The 19334-nt window shown below is 42.2% G+C and overlaps 1 protein-coding gene across 3 annotated transcripts in view; it reads right to left on the reverse strand.

The window, feature by feature from the left end:
- The window catches only part of HYCC2 (hyccin PI4KA lipid kinase complex subunit 2), a 210157-nt gene that overhangs the window by 106880 nt on the left and 83943 nt on the right, over positions 1-19334 (reverse strand). For all 3 annotated transcript variants that reach the window (XM_053472271.1, XM_053472270.1, XM_053472269.1), the window contains exons 5-6: positions 11676-11855; positions 11236-11316 (exon numbers count right to left, since the gene is read on the reverse strand). In XM_053472271.1, coding sequence (XP_053328246.1) covers positions 11236-11316; positions 11676-11855 — 261 coding nt within the window. The remainder of the gene's footprint in view (positions 1-11235; positions 11317-11675; positions 11856-19334) is intronic.

Genomic DNA, 19334 nt, shown 5'->3' on the forward strand with positions numbered 1-19334 from the left:
CTTCCAAGGGAGGTGGTGTTATCCAATACATTAGATACCTTCAAAAGGGGCCTCGATATTTTCTTAGAAAGGCATGATATACAGGGATATAAATAGAATAATATTAATATTTTAGAGCTTCTTGATCCAAGGAGAAATCCGATTGCCTCTTGGAGTCAAGAACGAATTTTTTCCCCTGATGGCAGAATTCGAAGTAGCTTAATTAGGGGTTTTTTGCCTTCTTTTGGATCAAGAATAGAAAGGTTAGGTAGAAGCAGGGCCGGCCCTATAATGGGGCAGACTGGGGCAATTGCCCCTAAGCGGCACTTTTGAAGGGGCGGCACTTTGCCGCCCCAAGTTCCACTGTTTTGCCATCCGATGCGGCTACCGGCGCCGGTTTTAACATAAATGTAAAACCGCCGCCGTTTAATTACTTAAAATCTTGCCTGCGTACAGCGTGCCGATCGGTTCGGCTCTTCGTTCCACCCCCTTGATGCGCCGTGACGCTCAAGGGGGCGGGCTCACGCAGAGCAGTTGCCCATCACCGCGTGACAAGGAGAAGATCTCGAGCGAGTAGAGGCTGAAGAGCACGTCGGTGGAAGAAGAAAACGTAAGTACAGGGCCGGCCTTTGGGGTGTGCGACCTGTGCGACTGCACAGGGCGCCACACTCCAGGGGGTGTCGCCGCGGGGTCCGACGCCACCGTAGCGTACCGCTGCCGCCAGCAGCGTACCTAGCAGGGGGGGGGCGGTCCGCACCGGGTGCCGCTCATCAGGGGGGCACCCGGCACCCCTCCAGAGACGGACAGTAATGTCCGCCGCTGGAGGAGCAGGCTCGCAAGGGAGCGGTATCGGCAGGGCCGGCCCTACAATGGAGCCGACTGGGGCAATTGCCCCAGGCGGCACTTTTGAAGGGGCGGCACTTTGCCTCCCCAAGCGCTTTTTTTTTTTAAGCGGAGGAGAGAGAGGGGCGCCGAGTGGTTTTCGCTTACCCGCTCGGCGCCCCTCTCTCCTCTGCGGCGAGTCTCCGTGCTCTGCCACGGTGCCGGCTTGTAATGCTGAGCGCCGGAAGTGACGTCAATTTACGGCGCTCAGCATTACAAGCCGGCACCGTGGCAGAGCAGGGAGACTCGCCGCAGGACTGTTTAAAGGTAAGTCCCCGGGCGGGGGGCTTTAGGGTAGATAATGGCGTCGGCGAAGTTTAAAATGCATTTTAAACTTCGCCCCAGGCGGCATTAATTCTTGGGCCGGCACTGGGTATCGGAGGTCTTTAACAGACCTCCGGCTGCCTTGAGTGATTTTAAGCCGGTTCAAGGATCTCCCTTGAACCCGGCTTAAAATCACTCAAGGGAGCCGGAGGTCTGTTAAACACCTCCGATACCGCTCCCTTGTGATCCGCGCGGCAACAGCTGCTGTGCGCCGGGGTTTGTTGTCAGATCCCGGCGCACAACACTGAAGCCGCGCCCACCGCTGTCCGTGCCCTCTGACCCGGAAGAAGACAGAAGAACTGAAGAAGAGGAGCGAAGAGAAGGAAAAGGAGCTGTAAGGAGAAAAGAGGAAAGGTAGGAAATCATTCAGTGAGAGTGAGAGTGGATTGGTGTATGTGTGGATTGGTGTATGTGTGGATTGGTGTATGTGTGGATTGGTATATGTGTGGATTTGTATATGTGTGAATTGGTATATGTGTGGATTGGTATGTGTGTGGATTGATATATATGTGTGGATTAGTGTATATGTGTGGATTGGTAAATGTGGATTGGTATATATGTGTGGATTAGTGTATATGTGTGGATTGGTATACGTGTGAGAGTGATGGGTGTTATGCTGTACCATTTCCAATGTCTTTTTCATGATCTAATTATGCTCTTAAAGTACATCATAACTCCCATCATTCTATACTGTTCCATACAGTGGCAGAGCTGGGAGGCAGAGGCCTTGCACCCCCACCGCAGGACTTCAAAGAGGGAAAGGGTAGATAGTTAGGAGGGGGTAGATAGGGAGAAGGGAGTGAGACAGGGGAAAGGGGGTAGATAGGGAGAAGGGAGTGAGAAGGGGTAGATAGGGCAATCATACTCCTATCATGCCAAGTCTGCGAGTACATCCTGGAATCTGGGTATGCCTGGGCATGATAGGAATGTGATTGCTGTTAATCATAAATATATATATATATATAATATTATTTAATTGTTTTGTCCTATTTTGGTGTGTTACTTACTTTAAATAAAAGTGTTAGATTTTTTTATGGTGTGGGGGGGTCATATTCGGTTTTGGCCAGGTAAATGCTGCACTTTCGGTTTCAGTCCAGAATTCGTTTTGGTGCATCCCTACTACTAAGCCAGACAATGAAGTGGTAGGCCTACACCACATCAATGTTTGGCGTAGTATATAGTGATTGGGGTTTTGTTACAAGTTTTGTTACAAGTTTTTATTCCTTTCTTTTTTTGGGATGGGGGGGCGCCAGAGGAGTAGTCCGCTCAGGGCGCCAGAACACCTGAGTAAGTATTTAAAAAAAAATAAAAAAAATTGAGGTGATAAGCGGACCGATGGAGTCGCGGACAGACATATTCATGCCCCTAGAGGGTTGCTGTGGAGAGGGGACATTAACAATTGAATATTATTGAAACATATTTGCGGGCCTACAGTGCACCATGTCTGAAATGTGTGCAGGTGATGTTCACTCCCCTTCTGTTCTTCCATATTGGCGATATTCTATTTAATATGAAATGGGAACCAAAATGGGTGTACTGGTAGGTGGTACAAAGCAAACAGCAACTGCTCAAAACAGCACAAATGTATGACCTCAATACCTCAGCACATGAGAGGTGAGCTGTCAGCTCAAGTGTTAAGCCTGTTAAAATGGCTACAAAAAGCAAAAACCGTCTGCGCTTCTTACCCTAATAAAGTTGGCAACAAATATATAAACATAATATAAATGAGAGGTTTTGGTTATATGAATTGGCCAAAGCATAATTAAGCTCACCCGCCACATCAAGGCACACTCTCAATAGGGTGAGAACCTACTCTCACCTCCTACATAGTGGGCACACAAAGCAGTTTATACTGCTACCAAAACCTTATTAATGTGTTGGGGGAGGTGCAATTAAACCTCCTCCCTATTAACCCCTGGACAGCAAGCTGCAACCAGACTAATGAGGAGCCAACAACATCAAATATGTGCAAACAGGGAAAAGAAAAAATGTCGGTGCGCTAAGCTAGTCACAGGCTCAAATAATACAAATGTGTAATACGAGGCCTACCAAACAGGTGTAAGCATGCTGCAAAAAACAGTGTATTGGCTGTACAATGTATACAAAAAGCAAAAACCGTCTGCGCTTCTTACCCTAATAAAGTTGGCAACAAATATATAAACATAATATAAATGAGAGGTTGGCGGGTGAGCTTAATTATGCTTTGGCCAATTCATATAACCAAAACCTCTCATTTATATTATGTTTATATATTTGTTAGGGTAAGAAGCTCAGACGGTTTTTGCTTTTTGTATACATTGTACTGCCAATACACTGTTTTTTGCAGCATGCTTACACCTTTTTGGTAGGCCTCGTATTACACATTTGTATTATTTGAGCCTGTGACTAGCTTAGCGCACCGACATTTTTTCTTTTCCCTGTTAAAATGGCTGTTTATGGAGGTTATCATGAACCTCTGAAATCACTGTTTTTTCTTCCAAATATGTATAGGATTTTTTGTAATACATATGTAGAACCTTCTTGGCCTTGGAGCAGGTTTAATGTTAACATACACTGGCTGTGCCTTCTGTTTTTGAGGTAACTACAACTAATAGGGCTTGTGGTTATCTGTCTTATCTGGTTATCTAAAGAAAGGTCTAATTTTAAAGGGTGGGAAGGACATAATTTTAAAGGACATATTCATGCCCCTAGAGGGTGGCTGGGGAGTGAGGACACAACAGGGTGGTTAGGACGATCTATACACAAAGGGGGGGGGGTGATACACATGGGTATAGGGGACATTATAATTAACCAGTACAAAAGGGGGGGGCATCAAAACACAAGTGGGGCCTCAAATAAATCAATGCACAAAGGGGCCTGGCAGGGGGCACAGTCAGATACACACAATAAGCAGCAATGTGGAAAGCATTTTTTATGCTCTTGACAGGTGTCAGAGCCTGTCCTGGTGTGTATTTGGTTATCTGTTTCCTGGCACTTTACTTACTGTAGGGATAAATAGAACTTTGTAATTTTTATTTATCCAGAGAAAAAAACGCCTTCCTGAATTTCTAGTCACGTCAAAGGACAAAACTCCAGACATCAGTGTGAGGAAAAGTGAAGGTATTGTGTTATTTACTCTATTTCAATCTGAATATTTTATGAAAAAGGAAACTTAAATTGGTTCTTTGGAGTTTGTGAAACACAATTGCTGATTTCTTTATAGTGGGGACTATGTGTGTGTGTTTGGGCCTCGGTGTGTCAGAGCCTGTCCTGGTGTGTATTTGGTTATCTGTTTCCTGGCACTTTACTTACTGTAGGGATAAATAGAACTTTGTAATAATGGATGTAGGACAGTTTTTGCAGAATTTTTTCCCCCGAAGCGGGGGGGGGGGGCAGCATTTCACGCTTCGCCCCAGGCAGCACAATGTCATGGGCCGGCCCTGGGTAGAAGGGTTGAACTTGATGGACTTAGGTCTTTTTTCAACCTTATGAACTATGTAACTATTGACTGACCAAAGAACCAGCGTTCTATTTAATATTTAAAGCGACTGTAATTCCCTAATTATTTAATTTATTCAAAGAAATAACGGAGGGATCTAATTTCCCACCCGAAATGCTTCAAGCGTCAATATGCCCAATACTAAAACCTAATAAAGATCCAAACAATGTAACTAATTATAGACAAATCTCATTGATTAACATAGATAACCAGATATACTCAAAGATCTTAGCCGAAAGACTTAAAATATATCTCCCGGAAATCATCCACCCAGATCAAACAGAATTTATAAAAGATAGAGCGCTAACAGACAATACCCGCAAAATAATAAATCTTATCAATTTGTCTAATAAAAATTGTACGCATACAGCCTTTGTGGCATTAGATGCAGATCAGGTGGATTGGTTATTCCTAGCAGAAACATTGGAAGTCTTTGGTATTTCAGGACAATTTAGAAATAATGTTCTAGCTTTATATAAAAACTCTTCAGCATTAATAACTTGACCTATGTTCACTTCCAAAGGCTTTAAAATTAGCAACGGTACGAGACAGGGATGTCCTTAAGCCCCATTACTCTACATCTTAACAATTGAACCATTAGCTCAGGCAATTAGGAATTTTCAAACAGAAGAACAAGCTAAAACTTTAAGAACATACATAAATGTTGACTGGAGCAATAGTTCTCTGGGCATACAAATAAAATACAATCTCAAAGAAATGGTTAGAGATAACTACTTAGCATTAATAAAATGAGAAAGAAATTATTAGACTGGAAAGGACTTGAAATCTCGCGGCTAGGGAGATTGAACGCAATTAACGCTTACTATGTTCCTAAAATTCTATATATCTTAAGAGCTTTACCACTGAGAGTCCCTTATTCTATTCTCTCCAAAATTCAAAAGTTATTTACAAAAATTATATGGCAAGACAAGATCCCAAGAATTTTACACAAAAGAGCATCTAACAGTACACAAAAGGGAGGTTTATCCTTTCCTAATATTAAAGAATTACACGAAATCTGTATGCTCACTCATTTCCTTTTGTGGGATAGATCTAAAGAAGACAACACAGTATGGTTTAATATCGAGATGGAAAATATTAATTCTCCACAACCATTTGATTTGATTTGGATAAATTATGATTTAACTAAGAATATTATAACCGATAATTCAGTAATTAAGGATTTAATAATTTCTCTAGATAAATGTAAAAAGAGTATGCAAATTGAGAAAGGAGTTCAATATTCTGCTCCACTAGAGGCACTGACAAATTACATCAGCGACTTAAATATAAAAAGTTGGAGACAAGCCAATATACAATATATATCAGATTTATATAATTTAAATACTCTTTTACCATGGACTTCTTTGAAAGAGAAATTGAAAATCCCTAATAATGAATTCTACACTTACTTAATAAAACATTTCCTTCAATCAGCAGGATTAACACGACCTATACAGTTAGAAGATTTCCTTAATAAACATTATAAATCCTGTTTAATCCGTAAATTCAAATTACTGAGAGAGAATTTAATACCTGACACGCCTTTATCAAACAAAGAAAAATGGGAAAAAGATACAGGAGAATTTTATCCAATTGAAGATTGGCTGCGAGCATACAATGAAATTAAGAAATTTTCACACTGTTTAAGCATGCATGAACTACATTATAACTACATTATAAAATAGTACACAGATGGTACAGGACTCCAACTTTACTTTCTAAATTTGATAAAAATACCTCCAGACTATGCTGGAGATGTGGGAAAAAACATGGAACCATGTACCATATGTGGTGGGAATGCGAGGAGATATAATTAAAATCCTGTTTACGGTAATTAAAGAGATATTAAATCAAGAAATTATCCCATCACTCCAAATATTTCTGTTCCACATTGGTTCAACTAAATTACAAAATATGCAGAAAATTCTATTAATTCAACTATTATTAGCCAGTAAACTGGTTATAGCAAGGAATTGGAAGAAACCAGGAAAAATTTCCTGGGAAGAAATACACTCACAAGTCCAATTCCAATGCAAAATGTAAGAAGGTTATTTTTTAAGTACTGGAAATAGAAAGAAATATTTGGAGATATGGTCTCCTTGGATTACCCATGCACATTCTAAAGAAACAGTATAAGACTAAGTCAACAACTAAGATTAATATTTTATAATTTAACAGACGATACCATAAAAATCAGATCAAAGAAGTATGACTGATGTTGAAAGATTGTACAACACTTATTTATTACACAATTTGTCTCTAATCTCGCGATAAAAATAAAATTTGTTAAACCTATTATTAGAAGTAGCGATAATAAGAGTCATTACAATCAATATATATCTGTTGAGACTGTATGTATATGTGTTCAGCTGAACTGTATTTGTGTAGCATTTCCACTATATACATAGTACAATACAAGTTACACAAACTCAGCTATATCAACAAGATAACAAGATATATCATTTTATACATGTTGATACTGATGTAAGTTTTTACTGTATTATATTGTATTGTATTATATTGTATTATAATACATTTCTGATACTTGTATAAATAATAATTGTATTTCATGCTCCTTTCACTCTTTATATGTTTTTTGTTTAAAAAGTAGATTGGGTGTTTTCTACTTGAATAAGTGGGCTGCATTAAATTATACACCTCATTTTTATATAAAGCACCTGATCACCCTCTCTTACACACTTCTATACATATATATATATGTTTCTCCATAGACTTTTATTAGTCAAGTATCCAGTTGGGTGATGAAGAACAAATTATTCTATTTTTTACCACAGTATGATAAGGAGGTGCTCCTTAGAGGGAAGGGTGGCCACTAGTGGCTGTAGGTAGACATGACAATGTTATAATTATCACATTGCCTAGGCTAGCAGGGTGGAACCCTGACAGTTTTTAAGAAAAACATGGGTTTACTTCAGGAAGATCATGTCAAACTAATCTCACTGATTTTTTTATTGATCAATTAGTTTAGTCACTCAATATAGTGAACATTGTGTATCTAGATTTCAGTAAGGCTTTTGACACTGTTCAATATGTCTTTTTGACATGTTCTGAGGGTTTTCCCAGCTGAGTTGCGAGTTAATCAGCCAGAGGAGTGATAACTACTTGGCTCGGTGATGTATTACTGTATTGACATTTGACACTATAGTATTGATAGCTGTGATATTGATTGATTGCTTAACTCGTTTTACACACACATATAATTTTATACACATAACTATTTTCTATCTGCTGTAGTAAGAGTTCTATATTAAAGTTTTGCTTGATCAGATTGCTGTGTGTTGTGCTGCCATTCCGTATCGTCATTGATTGGGCAAAACACCCACCCACTGAAAGGAATCCATTCTTAGAGTTCATAAACAAGAATGTTGATCCAACTGCCTTGGAGTCAAGAAGGAATTTATTTCCCTTTGAGATGGCATTCCTGTCTTATTGGAGGTTTTTGTCTCATTTTAGATCAACTTATATGGGGTTGTGAAATGGATGTACCTGATGAATTATATGTCTTTTTCTACCTAATTAACTTTTAAAGCTTAAAGAAACACAATCAAATGACTGGTGGTGTATCCCATCATGGATGTCCACTCTCATAATACAGGACTGTATGTAGGAGAAACTATCCATATCTGAGGAAAGTGGATGAATTTATATAGACATACCGTATTTGCTCGATTATAAGACGAGGTTTTTTTCCGAGCAAATGCTCTGAAAAATACCCCTCGTCTTCTAATCGGGGTCGTCTTCTAATCAGACCTCAAATAGAGGTCTGATTAGGAGACTAAGATCCAGATCCCCCGCACCGCTGCAGGGGACCTGGATCCTCCTGTCTCACCCCCCCCCATCATACACACACTTTCCGGTGCTTCCTGCTGTGTTGCCGGGGCAGCGGGTTGACGTCTACGCGATCCGCGTAGACAACGTCCTCTGCAGCCGGAAGGAGGTGTGGCTAGCAGCGGGGGTTGTCTGCGTCCGTCGCGTAGACCTTCCCCGACTGTCAGAGACCAGAGCTCCCCGCACCGGTGCGGGGAACTCTGATCTCTGACAGCTGGGGAAAGTATACGCGACGGACGCATACAAACCCCCGCTGCCAACTCCACCTCCTTCCGGCTGCAGCGGAAGGCGACGTCAACCAGCTGCCCCGGCTGGAAGCACTGGTAAGAGAGGGGTGAGAGGTGAGAGAGAGGGGGGAGGGAGAGAGAGAGAGAGAGAGAGTGTGTGTGTGTGTTAGTTAAATGGGGGTATAGGGTGTGTGTGTGTGTTAAATGGGGGCATAGGGCATTTCTGGAGTGGCGTTAACGGGGCATTTAATAGAGCACTCTGCCTCCTGAAATGCCTTATACCTCCCTATATGGCACTCTGCCCCATAATATGCATTTTAACCCACTAAATGCCAGAATGGGATATAGGGGTATAAGGCATTTCTGGAGGCAGAGTGGCACATAGGGCAGGGCTTGACAAATTTGTTGTGAATCTAGGCGCCAGGTAAAAAAGTTAGGAGCCAGGATTTTTTTAAACTAACACTTGGTCAGGAGTGATCTGATCATCATCAGCCCACTTACTAAACTCACAGCGCTTGACCTGGAAGCACCCTGGACTTTCAGGTGAGTGCTGTTTTTTTTTTTTTATTAATTTTTTTTAACTCTTTCGATGCTGATGTTCCATTGGAGCACAGCATTGATTGATATTTAGTCCCCACAAGCTTGTGGGGACAAATGTTAACCCCTGCAATGCCACAAATGTGTCATACACAATTGTGGCATTGAAGGGGTTAACGCTGCACTGTCGCTCTCATGGAGCGATCAGGCAGCAGGGGGGTGTTGGGGCTGCTCTCCACACTCATGTGGAGACCAAAGAACACTCTCCCCTGTCCCTGAAGCTGCCTCTGGCAGCTGGGACTCAATTGCTGGTCTATAGACCAGCCATTGCAGGGAGGGGAGTCTTTGATGACTGCTGTAGGCTTCCATGCCTACAGGAATCATCAAAGGGCTTGTGGGGGCTCGTTTTTGCTGTTGCTGGTCTGCCTGGGCTTCCAGGCAGACCACCAGCAGCAGAGCCCCGTACAAAACGGGAATTAACCCCTAAATGCCGCGATCGCTGCACTGAAGGGGTTAACGCTGCACTGTCGCTCTCATGGAGCGATCAGGCAGCTGGGGGGTGTTGGGTCCGGTCCCCACACTTGTGTGGGGACCCAATCAACACACAACCCCCTTCCGTGAAGCTGCCTGTGGCAGCTGAAAACACGATTGCTGGTTTTGCAGCAACCGCGTTTTCAGCCTACAGGCTCACTCCGTGGGAGTGATCTCAGGCTCGGGGGCGGGCTCTGAGTGGATGTGCTGTCTGCCCAGACTCCTGGGCAGACAGCAGCAACAGCGCCCCCGTGTGGTGACTCAGCCTCTTACATCCACAATTTTTTCTGGATGTAAGAGGCTGACAAAACCTAGGCGCCAGGACAAAATTCTCTGTCGCCATGGCGACCTGGCGCCTGGGATTTGTCGAGCCCTGACATAGGGGGTCAAAAGGCATACCATGGGGCACAGTGGCATATAGAGGGTTAAAAGGCATATCACGGGCCACAGTGCCATATTGCAGTGGCAAGCCTGGGGGCAGATGTGCGTAACTGGGGGACAGGTTGGAAAATACAAGAAATAAAAACAAAAAAAATATTTTTCTCAATCATAGCTTTTATTAAAAAAAAATAGTTTACATGAATTAACATTTACTGGTAAAACTTTTTTCCTTTGGGGTCGTCTTATATTCAGGCTTTTTTTTTTTTCCTAAGTTAATATTCAGATTTTGGGGGGTCGTCTTATAATCAGGGTCGTCTTATAATCGAGCAAATACGGTAATATGAAAAAACAAAAAACAAAAAAAACACCTGTGGGAGAGCACTGCAGCAGAGTGGACAGGGTATAAAACATTTTGAGACTCACTGCATTAATGGGAAGTTTATAGACAATACAAAAGAATAATACATGTGAATAAAAAAATATATATATAAAACATCAACATCTTCAATTCTGATAAATTCTGATGCTGTATAAATGAATGAGCAACTCCAATTTGAAGTGTATAATATATAATATATAAGTAATGTTGGAAGATTGCGATTTCAGTTAGCCAGTAAAGGAATACTTTTTACCAAACACAAGAATTCAGGCATGACTTCAATGAGAATCATCCTTTCAACAGCAAGTTTTACCTTTTAACACACTGTATATTTGATGTGTTTTACAATGTTCTGGGATGCCTAGTTACTTCTGTTATTTGAAAATCACAAACTGATGATATGCTTACGGCATCTCAGTATTGGCACAGCTAAATTTCTTAGTTGATAAGTCTGTTAGAACAAATTTTCATGCAACTCAATCAAAGACTTAAAGTTGAAAAAGCACTACTACAGGCATGTTTGCAATAACAGATTTCACAGTCTGCATCATAAAAAGGAATAGGTGCTGGAAGATCACTGTTCACACAAGGGTCAGTTCCATCCAGGAGGATAAAATGTTAATTTATCAAACAGGTAGTGTAGGTCCCTTGGCTGAGCTACTTACCTCATGATATACAGAGGGCTTGGATAATGAAGGTATGGTGAAAGATAAAACCTTATTATTTCCGTCTTTGTCAGCAATCTCCTGTGAGTGAAAGAGACCTAAATTATTACTTAAATATATTTTTGTACGCCTTGATCTTTTACAAATGGACATTCCACTGGTAGCTAGGATGACAGTTTGGACAAAAACTATTTTTATAGCTATCCACCATTATTGTCTGGTTCAGGCTAAAGTCTGCTTGTATAGTTACTGGCTTCTTCCACAGGAAATTTTTTTTGGGAAATTTTTCTAACAAACATCAAAGGATTTAACATTTTATGTTTAAAACTGAACTGAAAGTAATTAAAACAAGGGAAGTGGCTAACAAACTTAGTAATATGTTAGATGGTTTATACGCTGGACAAGGTGTACATAGATGACTAGAGCTGGCATACGCTTACCAGGTTGTAAATGCCTAGTAGGAGAGCTTCAATGCACCCATTGCTTTGTCGGTCACGGCTGGAAGTGTGACGCAAGTAAATGCAAATAAGCGCTGGCAGGAACTGCATTGTAAATCTCTTTAGTCGTACTTCAGAGCTACGATAGAGCTCAAAGAGCTGGTGGCATATTGGTTCTAAAAGCTGCAATAAAGATAAAATTCAGGTTCAGCTGTTTTATGAGAAGTGTAAGAGAAGATGCTGATTACTAAAAAAAGCCAGTTGTTTTATCAGATATAATACCCACAATTGCTTCACACAGAATAAAAGAGTAGATTATTAAATCAAAAACAGTAGGGGGGGATAAACTGACACCATTTATAAGGGAGTCAGGTTATTAACTAGTTGCTATTCACGAGATAGAAACATAGAAAGTGACGGCAGATAAGAACCATTCAGTCCATCCTGTCTGACAAACCTCAGAATACTTTCCTTAGTGCCTGGCCTTATCCTATTTCTAGCTTAGCCTTACGCCTATCCCACGCTTGCTTAACCCCTTAATGACAAGACTGTTTCTTACTCGTAGTACACTTTGGGACAAAGGCTCTTAACATTTTTCAGTGTTGCTGTTTAGCTGTAATTTTCTTCTTTCTATTTTTTCAGGACAAGCAGGGCTTTCTTTAGATACCATTATTTTTATCATATCTAATTTACTATAAAAAAAAAGATAAAATATGGTGATTTTTCGCTAAAATGTACTACTATTTTTCCTGGGTTTAGAAATACCCAATGTTTTTATGTTTTTTTCTGCAAGATATTGGGCAACAATTACCAGTAGTGTTTTGATATTTCAAATCCCCAAATCTGGTCATTCTGCCCCATGTGGTATTTGGTACATCTTTGAATGCTGGCCAATGCAATTAAAATACACCCCAGGGTATTTTAAACGCTGGCATTTTAATCCTTTCCATGCACTAATTCTACCATCAGCCTTTGTCAAACTTTATGGTAGTATTTTTTTCACACACATTGTGCTTTAGCTATGAATTTACCACTCATGGTATATGTCACTGTCAAACAACACCCCAATGTGTTCAGCAACATCCCCTGAGCACAGTGATACTCCACATGCATGTGTTTATTAGGTTGTTCAGGCACTAAAAGGCCACATTTGGGAGGTGTGCATTTTTCAAATTGGTATTTTGACATGTTCAAAATTCTGCCCACACATCCTATTTGAGACATCTTTGAACCCATCAAAAAAATATACACCCCTGGGAATTTAAAATGCTGGTATTTTACCTTTTTCATGCACACATTTTACCACCAGCCTTTGTCACAGTTTTTTCCTGTGTGTTTTTTTCCACACGTATTTTAATTCAGGTATGAATTTACCGCTCCTGCTATATGTCCCTGTCAAAAAAAAAACCTCAATGTGTGTTCAGTAATATCTCCTAAGTACAGTGATACCCCCATGCATTAGTTTGTTGGGTTATTTGGGAGGAAAAAGGCCACCTTTGTGAAGCCAACTCAATCTACCCCATCAAATCATACATTTTTTTAAAATAGTTGTCAGGCTCCATTCAGGCTGCGGAGCTGCTTCTCTCTTGTTCCCCCCATCTAGCTAGAGTTTCCCCCAGTCTCGCTAGAGTTTCTCCTTTGCTGTAATCAATTCCTGGATTTCCATACGGTCTGTTCTGTGCTTCTGATTCATTGATTCCGGTTTTGCTCTTTGCTTCAACTCTGTTTTCTTTATAAGATGTGCCCCACCAGTTTGTTATGTTTGTCTCAGTCTGCAGGCTAAAGGTATGTCCTTCCTGGTTCTGTGTTTAGATTCAATGTTTAGTTTCAGCTTATTTGTGATTCAGTAGGCAGGGTTTAGCATTAGGACCCACCAAATGTTGGAGTACTTTGGCGTAGTGGTGGGCTAAGCATACCATGAGCATATGATGTGACGGAATCTCCAATTATTATCACATAGTCCTAGGCTAGTTCTTGTATTCATGTTTGTCTGTCTCTTATGTACCTTTGCCCTCCTTTCCCTGAATCATCTGAGGATTTCGGTTCCTCTCCCCATGTCCCAGTTAAGATATCCTATCGTTGCTCCATCCCTTGTGTTCCTTGCCTTGTTTCCTGTCCTTTGTTGTGCTCTGTATCATGTATGTATTGTCTGGCTATGTTTCTTGCTCGGTCTCCCTGTCCCTTACTCGTTCTGTTCCCCTTGCTCGCTATGTTTCAGCTTTTACTCTGCTTAGCTTCCATACTCCCCACCTGCAGCATCCTGCACATGATTCTAGTGCTATGCTCCAAGGGTGCCTGCCGGATATCTCCAAGTTCTGCTTTGTTCTGGACACCATCAGCTACTATGTCAGGGCCCTGGTATGTGGCCGCACAACCCTAGATGCCCACGCGGGTGACTGCAGTCGCCCTGCACCAGGCCCTGTCCAACTCTTCTACTGCATGATAACTCCTGAACACAATCTTTGGGCGCTCTGGGTCATTACAGTCGTCTGTACAGTTGAGCCTGTGACTAGCTTAGCGCACCAACATTTTTTCTTTTCCCTGTTAAGAGGTGCAGTAGCCAGATCACTACTCATGGACAGCTGTTTCGTCCTTAATGGGACTCGTCAGCATGAGGTTGTGATACTGGCTTACTATTTGAGGCTTGGAGAAGCACAAGAAATAGGAGAAAAGTATAGTTAAAATGATACCATTTATTGGCTGAGAGTTTAATTGCGAGCTTTGTTAGGTCCCTTCCTCAGGCATTAATGAAGCTAACACAGACTTTTCTAAATATAAAAGCACAATTCACACATTAACAAAGACTTTAGATAAACACAGAGGTATTGGGGAATTTGTTCAGCAATTCCCCAATACCTCTGTGTTTATCTAAAGTCTTTGTTAATTACGCTCTGCTACAATGTAAAGTAGCAAGTGTACAGCCTGTATAACAGTGTAAAATTGCTGTCCCCTCAAAATAACTCAACACACAGCCATTAATGTCTAAACCTAAATGGAAATGTCCAAATTGGGCCCAATAAGCCATTTTCCATCCCCAGTGTCATGTGACTCATGTTACACGGTCCCATGTGTGAATGTGGAGCAGGTGTGTTAAATTTGGTGTTATCGCTCTCACACTCTCTCATACTGGAAGTTCAACATGGCACCTCATGGCAAAGAATCCTCTGACGAACTGAAAAAAAGAATTGTTGCTTTACATAAAGATGGCCTAGGCTATAAGAAGATTGCCAAGAACCGGAAACTGAGCTGCAGCACAGTGGGCAAGACCATACAGCGGTTTCACAGGACAGGCTCCACTCAGAACAGGCCTCGCCATGGTCGACCAAAGAAGTTGAGTGCACGTGCTCAGCGTCATATCCGGAGGTTGTCTTTGGGAAATAGACGTATGAGTGCTGCCAGCTTTGCTGCAGAGGTTGAAGGGGTCGGGGGGTCAGCCTGTCAGTGCTCAGACCATATGCCGCACACTGCATCAAATTGGTCTGCATGGATGCCGTCCCAGAAGGAAGCCTCTTCTAAAGATGATGCACAGGAAAGCCTGCAAATGGTTTGCTGAAGACAAGCAGACTAAGGATATGGATTGCTGGATCTCCTCGCACCGATACTTCCATGGGCTCCCAAATTCTCGGTCCCCTTGTAGGCTTTCCATTATCAATCCCGGGTCAGTGTAATGTAAAAGGTATTTCATTAAAAAAAAAAAAAAGCACATAAGTATTAAAATAAATATTAAAATAAGGAAAAATCAACCAGATTGTCCTCAATGACCACCTCCGGATCAGAGCTGCTGGAGTCTGGATAAGAAATCTAGAGGAATGTCCCAATACATATAGGCCAATAAAAATATAAAGTACCAAATGTTCAGTCTGTTCACTTCATGCTGCCACACCAATGCATTTCACTAAAATCCACTTAAAGAAAAAAACACGTCACCACAAATCAGTCTACACCTGGACACAGACCACTCCTGGGAAGATTATCCAAAGACCTCTTGAAGGTCTTATCCCCTTCTATGTGAAGATCAAGTTAAGTTGTTCTCTTTTTTCTTCTTTTTTTCCCCCTATGTTTACTATGAGCCCTAAGCTTCCCTACATGCAGCTGGACAGTGTCACGCGAGGGAGACCTGACATGCGGCGGGCATAGGCGTATCTGCTGCAGAGAAAAGTTTAATTCATGACCTTTCCCTATGCGCGACCTCCAGTAGGTTTGGAAGGATGAGCTTAGTGAAAAGCCTGGGGGCATGTATTCCCCATGAACCTTCTTCCGGGTAATTCCGCTTTCAGTTGACCAAGTATTACAAATGGCCTTTTCTGATTCTGGAATCTAGTATAGCTTTGACTTCAAATTCCTTAGAGCCATCAGTGATAGTAGGCGCTGGACAAGAGGAGGTAGGTGCTGGACAAGAGGAGGTAGGTGCTGGACAAGAGGAGCGTAAGGGTCACAAACCCAGGGTTTTAGAAGGGACACATAGAAGACAATAGTGAGTAGGCAGATTCATACTATGGCTGCAGGTCCAACCAGAGAACTGATGGAAAAAATGACCTAGAAATCTTGGAGTAGGATCCTTGGAGGGAAAAGATAGGCACAGACTGATGGTTGACAGCCAAACCTTGTCTTCTACATCTTTGCTTCTGATCAGCAACATTAAAAGTTTTCTAAGCCTTCTAAGAATACCCTTTAGAGTGTTAAATTAAGATTTCAGAGTAATTATATGTTTGGAAATCTCAGGGACATTGGATATGTTTGACTGATCAGGAATCATGCTGGGATGTTGCCCATAATTAGCATAGAATTGTGACATGTTGATGGCACTGTGATTGTCGTTATACTCAAATTCTGGTTTCATTCTTTCAGTCTGCTCATTAGTTTGTTGAGGGAATGCTGAGGAGAAATAACGAGAGATCCAAGTTCTTGGCAAAATGCTTTTCGAAAGCGGGCAGTGAATTAGTGTATCTATCAGACACTGTAGACAAAGTAAGACCATGCAGGTGCAATATTTTACGTAGGAATATTAAAGCGATAGTCCGTAAGGAAGGCCCTCAATAGGGATGAAATAAGCATTATAGAAAAGCGGTCTATGACCACTAGAACAGTTGTCAGGGTGTGCAGTGAGCGTAGAGCAGGGTGGAGAAGTAGGTGGCCAAGGTATTTGTGGTCTGAAGGGTAAGGGCCAAAGGCTAAAGTGAAGTCCGGGACGCGAACCAGGATCAGGATAGGTGGCAACAGTGCAACAACGGGTAACGAGCCAGGTCAGTATAGGAGAGATACACAAAGTCCAGCAAGCAATGCCAAAGTCAGGTAAATCCCCTCCCTCTAGCTTCAGAGTGATCCCGCCTTATCCCACTATACTATGCAATCCCCCTAAGGAATTGCCAGCCTTTCTCCCCGTCTCCCCCGCCTCTGCCAATGAGCTAGAGTTCACGGATGTTGGGATATGCCCCCTTGCCGTCACCAACATGGAGGCGCTCGTGGATCGCGGCACGTGTTCTACTGGAGTCTGGCGACGCGGACTACCCCGCGATAGAGCGGCAACGTGGCATGCAGCGGAGGTTGCAGGGGGAACTGGAGGCCAGGGACGCGGCCTACCCCGCGATGGAGCGGCAGCGTGGCGTGTGGCCGAGGTTGCAGGGGGAACCGCAGCAGGTAGGGAGCTTAGTGGAGCAGGCCTGGGAGCCTGACAACAGTATTATAACCCTGCGATGGAGTTGCTTGACTGAGGTCCATAGTGATGTCTTCCAAGGGACAGGAAGGAACCTGAAGTTGCTGTAGAAGGACTGCAGGGTGTAGGCGAGTATTCTTGCATGTAGCGCATACAGGGCAGGAAACCGCATACTCAGTGACAGCCTTTGGTAACTGAGGCTACCAAAAGAGGATGAGAAACTAGTTCCTCAGTTTTCCAAACACCATCATGTCCTGCTAGTCGAGAACCATGACAGTACTGAACGATGACTAATCTGGCACGGGAGGGAACATAGATATTTTCTCAACAGTAGGTTAAGTAGCAGGTTGTGCTTCGCTTCCATCAAGGCGGGACAGAGCATTTGCCCTGGTATTCTTGGAGTCCAGCAGATAAATCGAGCTGTAAGGACTTACTCAAGATTTCGATGGTCTGTCAATACCATTATTGGGTGAACAACAACTGCTAAAATGTGCTGCCATTCCTTCAGAGCACCCTTCATGGCCAGCAATTATTTTTTCACCCACAACATAGTTTATTTCAGCTGGGGATAATTTACAAGAAAAGTATGCAATGGGAAGTAGATGGTGTTTGGGCTCCCGTCTTTGGAGAAGAACAGCTCCTACTGCTCGGTCAGAAGTGTCAACTTCTGGGAAACAAAGGAGAGATGGATCAGGAGCAGAGAGAATAGGAGCAGTAATAAACTATTACTTTAATAAGTCTAATACATTCTGAGCTTGTGAGTTCCAGGAGAATTGAGCATGGTAATGCACAAAAATGTTTCTTATATATTTCCGGTAAAATTGTATACAGATTTCATGTTCATAGGTGCTGGTCCTTCTGGACTTAATTGGGAGACAGGATACAACCAAGGAATTCAACAGAAGTGCCATTGAAAACACATTTTTCAAGGATGAAACAGAGCCAGTATACTAGTCAATAGCAGGATTATAGGGACAAAGCCCCTAGGATGAGGGGGAGAAGCGGAGAGCATACCTAATCAAATGATTTCAGTTCATAGTAGCAAAGATTCAGAGGTGACAAGTCCTGATGATAAAGGGCTGCCATCAACTGCTTGCACTGAGGGGTTTAGTTTCATGCCCAGTAGCAACAGATAGGTGCTTGGCAAGTTGGAGATGCATAAAACATCCACTAGCACCAGAATCAATGACTGCCATCACTTGCATGGGTTTCTGGTTCCATTGTAAGGACAAAGGAATGGATAAACGACTACTAGAACATTCTCAAATTAGGTGTGCTCCCTACCTTTACGTCTGGGAGGTCAAATAGAGCAAGAACGCAGGAAGCTTTGTCATGGAAGTTCTTGATGATCCGATAAATGGTTGATAAAGGTGTAATCTTACTAGCAGCAATATCTGCCTGTGAAGCCCTATTTGTGCAAAGCAGTTCATCTTGCACTGCAGTTCATCTGATCACTCTTTATAACATTTTGGAGTATATGCAAATTGCCATCATCTAAACTGAGGCAGCAGACGGTGAAAATGTATATTTCTGCAATCCTCAAAACTTTTGGCCACAGCTGTATGTCTCCTCACTTTTCTCCAAATACACACCTACATAGTCCCTCCTCTCATCTGATGATCATTGCCTTTTCTCTGTTTTGATGTCTATGTCTCAAGCCTGTATACAAGACTGCCCATATTCTCTAGAATACCCTATCCTAGGTTATCAAACTCTCCCCATACCAGTAGTTCTTCAAGTCCTTTAACCCCTTAGTGACCAATGATCTGCCTGGCTTTAGGGGCCTCGTGTGATCCCTCCCCGGAATGTCCATTTGTGCCATACACATTATGGGGATGGACGTCTGCTTTAAAAAAAACTCAAACGGTGTTGCTGTAATGCCTCAATATCGAGGCATTATCGAGGCATTATCGAGGCATCATCAAGTAAAAGCAGTTTTGTAGCATATTACAATTTATGTGCCAGGGAAATCCCATAATATGGAAAAAAGGCACAGCAAATTATGTAAC

This window comes from Spea bombifrons, chromosome 7 (assembly GCF_027358695.1).
Source record: "Spea bombifrons isolate aSpeBom1 chromosome 7, aSpeBom1.2.pri, whole genome shotgun sequence".
NCBI lineage: Eukaryota > Metazoa > Chordata > Amphibia > Anura > Pelobatidae > Spea > Spea bombifrons.